Source organism: Arachis hypogaea, chromosome 14 (genome assembly GCF_003086295.3).
Source record: "Arachis hypogaea cultivar Tifrunner chromosome 14, arahy.Tifrunner.gnm2.J5K5, whole genome shotgun sequence".
Lineage (NCBI taxonomy): Eukaryota > Viridiplantae > Streptophyta > Magnoliopsida > Fabales > Fabaceae > Arachis > Arachis hypogaea.
This window is the reverse complement of record NC_092049.1, coordinates 92,227,650-92,240,700: the sequence shown is the minus strand read 5'-3', so window position 1 is coordinate 92,240,700 and position 13,051 is coordinate 92,227,650. Positions and strand designations below refer to the sequence as shown.

Genomic DNA, 13,051 nt, shown 5'->3' with positions numbered 1-13,051 from the left:
ATAGTTTAGCTAGAGTATTAGACAGGAGTGTTAGTACAAACCTTGTATTGAATTTTGAAAAATGTCACTTTATGGTAAAACAAGGGATTGTTCTAGGACATGTGGTCTCTAAAACTGGTATTTCAGTAGATCCAGCAAAAGTAGATGTCATTTCTAGTTTACCTTACCCCTCCTCCATGAGGGAAGTCCGGTCATTCCTAGGCCATGCAGGTTTTTACAGGAGATTCATCAAGGACTTCAGTAAAGTAGTATTACCCTTATCTAGACTGCTACAGAAAGATATTGAGTTCGAGTTCAGTGAGGATTGTGTGAAAGCGTTTGATAAGCTGAAGATCGCCCTGACTCAAGCTCCAATTGTGAGAGGACCAGTGATAAACCACTATTTTATGGTTTATATTGTGCTAAATTGAGTGGTTTTTCATCCATTATTCTCACGCTTATTCATAGAAATCGCATGTTTTATATTTTTCTTCCTGATTCTGTGCTATGATTAAAAACATGCTTCTTTGGCCTTATATTTGCTAATATTAATCCTCTCTTATTACCATTCAATGCCTTGATATGTGTGTTAAGTGATTTCAGAGTTTATAGGGCAGGAATGACTTGGAGGATGAAAAGGAAGCATGCAAAAGTGGAAGGAATGCAAGAAGTTGAAGGAACTGCAAAGTTGTCAGCCTGACCTTCTCGCACTAAAATGGTCATAACTTGAGCTACATAGGTCCAAATGATGCGGTTTCAGTTGCATTGGAAAGCTAACGTTCGGAGCTTCAATTTGATATATAATATATCATAGTTTCTCTAAAGCTAAGCGACGCGAACGCGTGCTCCACATGGACGCATTGCAGTAACAAAAATTAGCGTGGCAGATTTCTTCTCCATCGATTTCTAGGATGTTTTCGACCCAGTTCGCGGCTCAGAAAACACAGATTAGAGGCTATAAAGTGGGGGAATCCATTCATTCATAACAATCAGCTCATAATTCATAATTTTAAGATTAGATGTAGTTTTTAGAGAGAGAGGTTCTCTCCTCTCTCTTAGGATTTAGTTTTAGGATTTAGGATTATTTCTTCTTCATCACAGGTTCAATGTTCCTTTTATTTATTTTTCCAATTTAATTTATGAACTTTTCCATGTTAGATTTGAATATTCTATTTAATATAATTTGAGGTATTTCAGTTATAAGATTATTTTATTTATGCTATGAATGCTTTCGATTTATCCAAATTATTTTCATTCGAGTAGATTCTCTTCCCTTTTAGCTCTGGTTAAGTAATTGGTGACGCTTGAGTTATCAAATAAAGTAGTGGTTGAAATTGGCAGATTACTAATTGATCTAGATTGCTCTAAAGCTAGTCTTCCCACAGGGATTGACTAGGACTTGAGGATCAAACTAATTAGTCCACTTGACTTCCCTTTGCTTTAGTAAAGGTTAACTAAGTGGGATTAAAAATCCAATTCTCATCACAATTGATAAGGATAGGACTTCCAGTTCTTATACCTTGCCAAGAATTTTATTATTTATTTAAATTAATTCCTTACAATTTACTTTCTTGCCATTTGCTATTCTTGCTTTTTATCTTATACATTAAAAACCCAAAATTCTACCTTTTTCATAGCTAATAATAAGTCATACCTCCATGAAATTCCTTGAGAAGACGACCCGAGGTTTAAATACTCGGTTATCAATTTTATTGGGTTTGCTTAAGTGACAAACAAAACTTTTGTAAGAAAGGAATTCTTGTCGGTCTAGAAGCTATACTTACAACGCGAATTTATTGTGAAAATTCTAGATCGCGCGAGAGTTTCATTTTTCAAAATGGCGCCGTTGCCGTGGAATTGCAAACGTGTGCCTTATTATTGGTTATTGTAAATATTTGCTTTTTGCTTGTTTATTTGTTTTTATTTTTAGTCTTTTTCATAAATTAAGAGGTTATTAGTTTTTATTTAGTTATTAAAGAAATTTTTTTTTTCAAAAAACTTTGTTCTTGGTGTTCATCTTTATCTTCAAGTTGTTCTTCGTGTTCATCTTGACCTTCAAGTTGTTCTTAGTTGTTTTCTTTGCTTTGATCTAAAAATTCTAAGTTTGGTGACATTTTATTGTTTTTCTCTTTCATCATTAAATTAAAAAAAATATCTTTTCTGTTTATTTTAATTGAATTTTCGAAATTTGTATTTAAAAAATTCAGATTTTTATTTTAAAATTTTTTTATCTTATCTTATCTTAATTTTAAATTTCAAAATTCAAATCTTTTTCAAAAATCATACTTTTTTTTTTCAAAATCTTATCTTATCTTATTTCAAAAATCAAATTTCAAATTTCAATATTTAAATTTCAAAATTCAAATTTCAAAATTCAAAAATTTAAATTTAAAATTTTAAAAATCAAACCTTTTCAAAATTTAAATCTTTTTCAAAAATTCAAAATTCAAAATTTAAAATTCAAAATTTAATTTTCAAATTCAAAAATTTAAATTTCACTAACCTTTTAATTTAAATTTGTTTTTATTTTCGTTTTTAATTTTTATTTGCTATTATGAGTTCTCACCCCATTGATGACATGTCACCATGTCATGTTTTTCTATGCTTTTTCATACAAGAAATTGATGAATTGTGCTTAAATATTGAATGCTTTTGTACTTAATTGGTATATTTCTTTGATCTTTTAATTTTATAAATCTTGTAGGAAAAAAGAAGAAAAAGAAGCAAAGAAGCACAAAATAAGCTAAAAAGGAAAAAAAAAAGAGCTTTAGGGCACACTTTGAAGTTGGAGCACACTTTAGAGGCTTAGGCCACGCTTTTAAAAGCGTGGCCCATGACCAAATCAAGGAAGAGAAGCGTGGCCCAAAGGAAGAAAAGCGTGGCTCAAAACAAGGAGCAAGAGCACAAAGCTCTTGCCAAGAGCTTAAAGCTCTTGTGGAGAGCTTTACTTCAAATAATCAAAAGCCAAGCTCTTGCCAAGAGCTTTATCAAAAGCACATGGAAGAAGGAAGCAAGGCAAGCTCACATGCAAAGCTCTTGCCAAGAGCTTTGCCCAAGAGCTTTTTCGGGCTGCTTCAAGGAAATTAAGGGAAAAAGAGCTCAACAATGCACTCACCAAGGCTTGAACCCAAGACCAAGGGGGAGGGAGGCAAGAATTTTTGCTAAGTTAAAATCTGGGCGTTTACAACATGACCATGCCTCCTTCAAAGGGCCATAACTTGAGCTACAAAAGTCCGATTGAAGTACTTCTAGTTGCGTTGAAAAGCTGACATTCAGAGCTTTCCAATGATATATGGCAATCCATATTTGGCATGAAATTGAGGTACAAGTGAAAGGCATCTTTAAGGACCAAAAACAAGCAAAAATGAATCAAAGTGGCTTCACCAGGATTCGAAGAGGGAGACCAAGGGAAGCAAGGAAGTAGTGCTCTCCTCAAGAAAATGTAAGAAAAAGGGCTCACAAAATTCTTCCATCATGGTTCGAACTTGGAGTTTCTCTCCAAAACAAAGGGGTGCTTCTAATAGAGCTCTTACGGAGAGCTTTGAAGCTCTTGGGGAGAGTTTTGCCCTGGGAGTGTGACCCATGATCCAAAAAATCAAATTAATTCAATCCTGCACCAAAATTTAAAAGCCAATGGACATCACTTCAAGGCACAAGAACAAGTTAGCTTAGGAATTTATTTTTAATTGTAATTTGTTTAGAGTTTCATTTTTCATTTTCATTTTCATTTTGTGAAAAGCCTATAAAAAGGCATCTGCTTCATTTCTTTAGGGAAGCACCATTAAGAAGGCTAGCTCCAATAGGGAGTTTTGCACTCTTTAGTTTTCATTTTGCTTTCTCTCTTAGTTTTCTTTTCTGTTTTGAAATTTTGGATTGAGATTGGAAGGAATTCTGTTTTCATTCTCCATCTGCAACTTCTCTTGTTATTTTTCTGCATAATTCAAGAAATTGTGATTTGAATCAAAGCTTTCATTTACTACTTCCATTTGTCTTTATTCTTCAATCTGTTCTCTGTTGGATCTAGGAAGGGAGTGAGATCTAGTCTTGTTTTCTGGTCTCTTGATTCCCTGAGATCTTCAATTTTATTTTGCAATTGAGTTGAGCTCTTGGCTGCTCTTCTGTTTTTGCTGTTACATTGAAATTATTAATTCCTCTTTGAGATTTCAGATTGCTGATTTACTTTTCTGCTGCAATTTCCTTCTCTGTGATTTTTGCTTTCTGTTCTCATTGCTCCCAATTTACTTTCCTGCACGTATGTTCTTCTGCACTTTACATTTGAGCCACTGTGATCTGAATTTACTTTTCATGTAATTTTAATTTCCTTGCAATTGTTCTAAGCTTTAATCTACTGCTTTCATTTAATTTCCCTGCTCTCACTCCTCTTTACATTTCAAGCAATTTACATTTCTTGTCATTTAAGATTCTGTCAATTTATATTTCCTGCTCTTTAAGATTCTGCTCATTTACTTTTTGCAAATTTAAATTCACTGTCATTTACCTTCTGTTGGCTCAATTTCACTCAAATCATCAATGTTAGCTTGACTAAACTAATCACCCACTAAAGTTGCTTGATCCATCAATCCCTGTGGGATCGACCTCACTCTAAGTGAGTTTTACTACTTGATGCGACCCGGTATACTTGCCGGTTAGATTTGTGTGTTTGGAATTCATTTTTCCATAAAAACACCATCAAGTTTTTGGCGCCGTTGCCGGGGATTGATTAGATCAACAATGATTAAGTAGGTGAGAAGTCTAGATCAAGCATTTTCTTTGTTTTTGTTCTCTGTTTTAAGTTGATAGCAAGGTGTTTGAGCTATTGCCTCACTAAGAAATTCTTTCTCTGTGACATGAATTTCAATTTTCATTGATGTTTACAAAATACAAATGGAGTACAACTCATCTTATGGTCAAATAAAATTTTATGGGATATCACCCACCATCACCAATCTCTAATGGTGGTTGGGAATATCACTAAGAAACTTCAAATTCTGGGCACTCCAATTCATGGGGCTATGCTTCAGAACCACAAGATGAGAAAGATAATCATATGGGATATTTTCCTCTACCACAAGATGATTCAAGTCATTATTCCAATGGTGGTTGGGAGTATTACCAAGAAACTGCAAATTCTGAGCAGTCAACTCACATGAGAGATTGTCCAACCTCACCTCCCACTTCTACATTTGAAAATTCTTCATCACCTAAATATGCCTCAACACAAACTTTCACGAGCCAAAGACTCTCAAAGCTTGAGTCCATGTTTAACAGAATTGTGGAGGAACAGCAACAATCATGGAGAGAACTAGAAATCCTTTCTCAGGAGATGGATGAGCAATTGGAGGACACAGAGAAACGCTTAGAACTACTAAGCAAGGAAAATGAAGACCAATTGATGGATGTGAAAGATAAAGTGGAAGAGCAAGATGAGGAGGCTACTGCATCAAGTGAACTTTCAATGAAGAATGAGGTGGTTGAAAATGAAACTGCACTTGAGGTGACAAAGGAACATGAACATTCACAGCCCTCACAAACTTCCCTTGAATCTGTGATCGAAAAATATGAAGAGGAGATGAAGAAATCTTGGGAAGAACAACAAACCTCCTCCATAAAAGAACTATTAAGTCAAATGTTGAGTGCAAAGAAAGGAGTAGAGGAACAAAAAAGTGAGGAAGTCATTCAAGAAAATTCACACTCAAGTGGGGCATAGAAGTACATGAAGGAAGAGCTCATTGAGCCACCAATTCAAAAGGCTCAGGATGAAGACAAAACTCCAATAATCACACAGCAACCAAGTCTTGAATCCAAAGGAGTGAAGGCAACTAGCAAGAGCACCAAACCTGTCCCTGATCCAGCAAGGAAGATCAATCAAGCCATTTACAAAAGGAAGCTTGCTGAGAAAAGGCCAAGACAAGGGACAGTAGCTGAATCTTCTCCCCCCTTAAAGATATTCCTCTTAATAAACTGGAAGAAGAGGAAGAAAGTGAAGAACAGGTAGACCGTAGGTACATTTCTCTCTTTGCTTTGTTTAAATTCAATAAATTGGCATATGGTTACATTCTAAGTTTGGTGTTGCCTTGCAACAAATTGTTTTCAATATTTTTGGATGATTGCATCAAATCAAAAATGAAAGAGACACACCAAGATTCTAAGTTTGGTGTGCCACTTATTTTCTATAAAATTCATTCAAGCAACACTACTTGTCTGCATAATCATAATGCCTCTGTAGTTTTATTTTTCTCTTTTGATTTGACACTTTTTCATTCTACTTGCTTTAGTCATTTTTTATGTTTTTAAATGTTTTCCTCTAGTTTGCTTGTTAACTGTCGTTGTTAGTACATCACCAAGAGATCCTTATTCTGACAGATTCTTGGCTTGATGATTGTACTTAACAAATAACAGTTTCATTTGCTTAGTTTTTATTTAAATAAAATTGACATATGATTGCATTCTAAGTTTGGTGTTGCTATGCAACAAAATTTGCTTCCAATCTTTACTAGATACTTGCATTAATTCCAAGTGAAAGTGTCACACTAAGTTTGGTGTGCCACTTATCTTTTATGCAATGTATTGTGCTCACCTTCTTAAGTTTGCAATCACAATGTCTCTATCCTTTGTGCCTTGATAGTTATTCTTCAATTTTTGCTTGCTTAAACACATGTGCTACTAACATTTCATTGTATAAGACATTCATGATCCATCTTAGCCCCATAGCCATTGTTCTAATTGTTGCTTGAGGATGAGCAAGCATTCTGAGTTTGGCAAGGAAAAGAGGAAAAATAGAGGAAAAAGGACAACAATAATGAAGATGGACTACAAGGTTGTAGAGTTCCTTTTCTTCTCATTTGTTTCCAGCACTTAAATTGCATGATTGTCTTCATCTTTTCTGTTTACATGTGTGTATGGATAAAGCATAGCTTGAATCTTGAATTGTAACATGTTGCCATACCATTATGACTACCAAATTGAGTTTTGTGAAGTCAAAAGCAGTAAAGTATCATGATCATAAACAAACAAGGCATTAAAGAAGAACTTAGCATGTGCATACAAGTTTTGGAAAGTTAGTGTGATTAATTGTTGCTCAATTGCATTAGATTTTATTTAATTGAAGTTTTCATCTAGTACATTTTGTGCAATCTTTTGAAAGTCATGAAAACCTTGAATTGTCAATCTTAATTGCATGATTCTTTTCTTGCTTGGGGACAAGCAAGGTTTAAGTTTGGTGTTGTGATGACATGTCACCATGTCATGTTTTTCTATGCTTTTTCATACAAGAAATTGATGAATTGTGCTTAAATATTGAATGCTTTTGTACTTAATTGGTATATTTCTTTGATCTTTTAATTTTATAAATCTTGTAGGAAATAAGGAGAAAAAGAAGCAAAGAAGCACAAAATAAGCTAAAAAGGAAAAAAAAAGAGCTTTGGGGCACACTTTGAAGTTGGAGCACACTTTGGAGGCTTAGGCCACGCTTTTAAAAGCGTGGCCCATGACCAAATCATGGAAGAGAAGCGTGGCCCAAAGAAAGAAAAGCGTGGCTCAAAACAAGGAGCAAGAGCACAAAGCTCTTGCCTAGAGCTTAAAGCTCTTGTGGAGAGCTTTACTTCAAATAATCAAAAGCCAAGCTCTTGCCAAGAGCTTTATCAAAAGCACATGGAAGAAGGAAGCAAGGCAAGCTCACATGCAAAGCTCTTGCAAGAGCTTTGCCCAAGAGCTTTTTCGGGATGCTTCAAGGAAAAATCAAGGGAAAAAGAGCTCAACAATGCACTCACCAAGGCTTGAACCCAGGACCAAGGGGGAGGGAGGCAAGAATTTTCGCTAAGTTAAAATCTGGGCGTTTACACCATGACCATGCCTCCTTCAAAGGGCCATAACTTGAGCTACAGAAGTTCGATTGAAGTGCTTCCAGTTGCGTTGGAAAGCTGACATTCAGAGCTTTTCAACGATATATGGCACTCTATATTTGGCATGAAATTGAGGCACGAGTGAAAGGAATCTTTAAGGACAAAAAACAAGCAAAAATGAATCAAAGTGGCTTCACCAGGATTCGAAGAGGGAGACCAAGGGAAGCAAGGAAGTAGCGCTCTCCTCATGAAAATGTAAGAAAAAAGGCTCACAAAATGCTTCCATCATGGTTCGAACTTGGAGTTTCTCTCCAAAACAAAGGGGTGCTTCTAATAGAGCTCTTACGGAGAGCTTTGAAGCTCTTGGGGAGAGTTTTGCCCTGGGAGTGTGACCCATGATCCAAAAAATCAAATTAATTCAATCCTGCACCAAAATTTAAAAGCCCATGGACATCACTTCAAGGCACAAGAACAAGTTAGCTTAGGAATTTATTTTTAATTGTAATTTGTTTAGAGTTTCATTTTTCATTTTCATTTTCATTTTGTGAAAAGCCTATAAAAAGGCATCTGCTTCATTTCTTTGGGGGAGCACACTACAAGATTTTTGTTTATTTGTGGCAGTTTTTTTCTTATTTGTGGAGGTTTATAACCTCCAACAAATGGTTTGTGGGGGTTTCTAAAACCCCCAAAATTTGAGGTGCCACGAGGTCTTTTGTGGGTGTTTAGTGGGGTTTTATATTGGACTTTTGTGGCGATTTTAAATCACTTTTGCGGCATTTTAAAACCCCCACAAATTAATTTTTCAATTTAACAAGAATTAACTATTTTGTGAGATTTTTAAACTCCCACAAATCCTGTAATTAATTATTTATTTTTAATTTCAAATCATTCATCAATCTCATCTCATTTATATACTCTCAAATTAGAAATTTATTTTTTAATATCAAAATTTAAAAACTAAATCTTTTATAGCACAATTCCTCAATATAAGACATAACTCTATATTTAAAAAAAATTCTCAAAGTCAATAATTCCAAACATAATTGCATATGGTATTGTTTTACATAACTATTACTGTTTTTCTTTAAAAAGTAAAAACATTCAATATTTTAATATCATCTAATTACATAAAAATCTCAAATATTTGTCTTCAGATGTCCGTTGCTATCACCAACTGATCTCCTAGCATCAAAGGGAGTAGTAGGCTCGCTTTCAACATCATTAGCCTATATGTAAACATAAGATATTATTAGTAATTTCAGTAAAGTTAAACATCAAGTCACAAACTGAACTCCTGAAATTTGGCTAATTATTATTATATATATCTTCCTAGCTCTTACATGAACAAAAATATTGATTCTTTTGACTTGGCCATAACTCGTAAGTCACAAACTAGAAGTTAAGGAGGAAACATTCTTGTATATTGATTGGTACTGCAATTGAGGCTGTCAGGACTTTAGATGCTTCAGAAAAACTAAATTGCAGCTATTGTTTATTTATGTATTGGTGTTCATGGGTTCAGCCGAATTCAGTAAAATATGGTTACCTTTTTGTGAGGCTGATTTGTTTTGGGGAAATGAATGATATATGACTATAGCTTCCTCTTGTAAAACGGAGCAGCAGAGTAGTTTCCCATGTTTAATGGACAACAACCACTAATAGAATGCAAGAATATTGTGATGTCCATGTTCTTAACTATTCTCAGCCTAATTTTTGGCATCTAGAGTCATGGGTTACCACTAATAATTGATGATATGAACATATTCAATTTCAATAATTAGACTCCACTATTAATAAGTATTTTCCATCTAAACTTATATTCCTAACAAATGAATTTATTATAAAGTTACCTCGCGGGCAGAAAAGAAGCCAACAAGTGCTTCGGGAATTCCTCCTTCCTTCATCATTAGATATGCTTTCATCATATCAAATGATTGTTGCAACTTAGACTCTAGACTAATGACCTTTTGTTGTGAATTATGTAAGTCGGACTCCAAATTATTGATCTTTTCCTGTAAAATTGCAGCAGTAGTAGGCGAAGAAGATCCAGCTGAATTAGTGGAGATGGTCACCCCATTAAGCCGACTTCTCACATTCCTAAAGGTATTTGTAGGCGCTGCTCCCATGCCCATGCAACGAACTCTCCCAGAGTGTTCATGCCCCAAAACTTTACCAAAAGCATCATTAGGGGACACCTCAAATTGTGTATTTGACTGTGTCATATTCAGCTCAATTTGTTCCTATTTAAAAGTAGTAAATAGAAACTATTCAATTTAAAAGTAGCAACACATGTAATCAATGGCATTGCAGATTATGATTATTCTAATGTTCCTAGACCATTATCACAACTAAAAATTTAAAATAAAAAGTGCATGCAAGTGAAGTGAACCACTTTGCTATAATCATTATATATCTCAATCCACAAGCAACTACACTCAAATCCCATTTTCACATGATCACATACAAATAAAATAAGATAAGATAGCAAAGGTTTACAAAACACTTACCACTATAGTTAATGCCTCGTTATTTACAAAAGACCCATCCTTTCTCTTATGTGTTTCAATGTACATCATTCCTCTACTAGGCTTCTTTCCCGTTTCTAAGTACTAAAAAAGAAGGAATAAAGAGTTAAACAATTAACATATATAATGCAAGTAAAATCACACATGTACCAAGTGTGTGTATATATATACCATCTCATGTCGCCTCCGAGAGTTGGATTTAGATCCACAAGTGTGAGAAATGGTTTGCTTGCTTCGATTTTCCTTATTTTTCATGCAAAGCTCCTAAAAAAAAATAATCACTTCAATTAATATTTTTTTTAATTAAAGTACAACAATAACTAAATGAATTGTTTAGTGTCTTACAACTGTAGACGGTTTTAGTCGATAATTGACAAAGCAAGCCCATTGATCTCTTGGAACATCATCAGGCACATTATTCACCAATGCTTCTCTTCTCATGGTTGGATCATAGAACTCATTCCACAATCTTTGCCTATATGTTGCCCACTTCTTTGCAATACTTTGAATGCAATACCTGTAGGCAATCTTTTCTGTGCTTGTAAAATGGAAGTAGGGCTTCAAACAAAAAAGTAAATAAATAAATAAATAAATAATTACTTAAACTAATAGAAGTTTCAAATAAAATGGATTTTACCTTTATCATTGTATCAAAGCACTCATCTTTGAAAGACTTAGGCATGCCACCATTTTCTTGTCCTGACTACTTTTCAAAGCTAATTGAAAAGATACGTGCATTAGTTGCTAATATACCACAATACCCAGCAAGTAAACCTTGTGCTTCACCATATGCTGCACCCTCTTCGTCAACTTCTACAATTACACGGTCTCCCCTAGGTAAGTTGCAAACATCCTTGACTTTGATCTTAGCCTTCTTCTTTATATTTGTAGAGTCTTAAGAAAAATAAAAATGATTTAAATGATAACAGTGTATAATATTTGTTACAAATAGAAGCAGTGATTGGAAAAAGATATTAGAACCTTGGGGTATGGGAAAAATGAATACAGGAAATAGGTAATTAAAAAAAAAAATAAATAAAAGAACAGTATTATAATAATCTAGCTAGTAAGTGACTCTTCAAGTTCACCGAAGCATATATACATGCTGCTACAATCCCATTGTTTTCCATAATGTATAAATCTCAAATAATGGGTTATATTAAAAATGTTATATTAAAAAAGTTACATGAAAATTTAATCATCCTCAAAGTTCATAAAGTCGACATTTAACTTTGAATTTGACAAGAACCCTATTTGGTTTTCAAGCATTTGCACTGCAACCCTGATATCCTTTTATCATCTTCATAACAATGATGAAATGATGAAATTAGAAAATAGCAGAGTCGGAAATTATACATCATTATCATGAGTATGGAAGACATAACTATTAGCCAACCAATTAGAAAAATTTTGTATATCCTCAAAGCAAATAACGAGAAAACTATGGGAGAGAAACTGTCTCCTGAAAGTAAACCTGCTACAAACAGACGAGGATGGAGAGAAAACAGTGTCCACTTTATTATATGTACTAACCTGACTTATCAATTCGTTCCAAACCAGCCAGATCAACGACAACCAACTTGCCTTTCCTGACAACAGGTGGCTTTAATGATTTGACCGAGTGCGAATGATTGCCATTTTCACTTGAATGACTTGCATCTCTTCCCTTGACGGATCTCCTAACATGCACCTAGTGAATCAGAGGTAAATTCAGTCCTCCAGTAACAATAGAAATGAAAACATTGAAAAATACAGAAAAACACAAGGAATGAAGAACATGATACCATAAATAAGATACATGAATTCCATACGACAAGTAGAGATAAAAAGATAGTTATATAATAAGATAGAGATATCTATATAGATTAAAGGTGACAAGTAAATATGTTAGAAACTTTAAAGTTTTGAACTTAATATGTAAACGATTCATTTTATTGCATTAATTGACAAGCAATTAATAAGATAGTAACTTACATCAAGTCTATGATCCTGTTCTTGAGGTTGAGAAGAATCCTGCGAATAACAGAGTAGTCGTCTCAGTTTCAAGGCAGATAGAACAAGTGACAGAATCCAATTAAAGTAGATGATATAAAAATATACTTTTTTAAAAACTTAATTAAGAATTTCTATGCTATTCAGCATCAATCAAATGATGATGTCCATATTGAGTGGAAAACATAATCCAGTTGGGACATGACATATAAACCAAAAATAAGGAACAAAAGAGCTTGAAATAAAAAGCTGTTTTTGTTGAAGCAATTTTCAACTTTAACTCAATTGAAATGAAGCATAATAAATCAATATCACTGAACTCTTTAGCAAAACTAATTACTACAAGACATGAAAGAAAAAAACACATCAAAAGGCAGCTTCAAACCTTATAAAGGAAAATATATGAATAATGGAAACTGAAAAGCAACTAGTCATTTAGCTCTTGCACTTTAATTGGTATTTGCAAGTTCTTTTACGAAAAAAAAAATCATTACTATTTGGTAAAACATATTCAGGGAATTTTTCTTATATCTCTGCTTTGTGTAAATTAAAAGACATTCAGTTTAATTTTTTACCCTTTCAAGATTATATATGTTAATATATATTTGAAGCTAAGTGATTTATTGAATATTCACTTTGTGATGGATTCTATTAGGCAAGAAGAGAAGTTAGGTTGCAATGGCTTCTCCAAACATTAACAACAGTAATGCTTTA

The 13,051-nt window shown here is 33.9% G+C and overlaps 1 protein-coding gene across 1 annotated transcript; it reads right to left on the bottom strand.

Moving 5' to 3' along the window:
- Positions 1-9,628: 9,628 nt before the first annotated feature.
- On the bottom strand, positions 9,629-11,386 carry LOC140178859 (uncharacterized). Its single transcript, XM_072216099.1, has 5 exons — positions 10,983-11,386; positions 10,691-10,903; positions 10,517-10,609; positions 10,328-10,429; positions 9,629-10,060 (listed from the first exon to the last, which is right to left on the bottom strand). The coding sequence occupies exons 1-5, from the start codon at positions 11,025-11,027 to the stop codon at positions 9,659-9,661; spliced, it is 855 nt and encodes a 284-aa protein (XP_072072200.1). The 5' UTR covers positions 11,028-11,386; the 3' UTR covers positions 9,629-9,658.
- Positions 11,387-13,051: the final 1,665 nt, after the last annotated feature.

Excerpts from the sequence above, each read along its gene's own strand:
- LOC140178859 (XM_072216099.1), bottom strand. The coding sequence starts at position 11,027 with ATGCCTAAGTCTTTCAAAGATGAGTGCTTTGATACAATGATAAAG. Across the intron at positions 10,904-10,982 it reads GCTTTGATACAATGATAAAG|CCCTACTTCCATTTTACAAG; the intron begins GTAAAATCCATT and ends TTTTGTTTGAAG. Across the intron at positions 10,610-10,690 it reads GACTAAAACCGTCTACAGTT|GAGCTTTGCATGAAAAATAA; the intron begins GTAAGACACTAA and ends ATTTTTTTTTAG.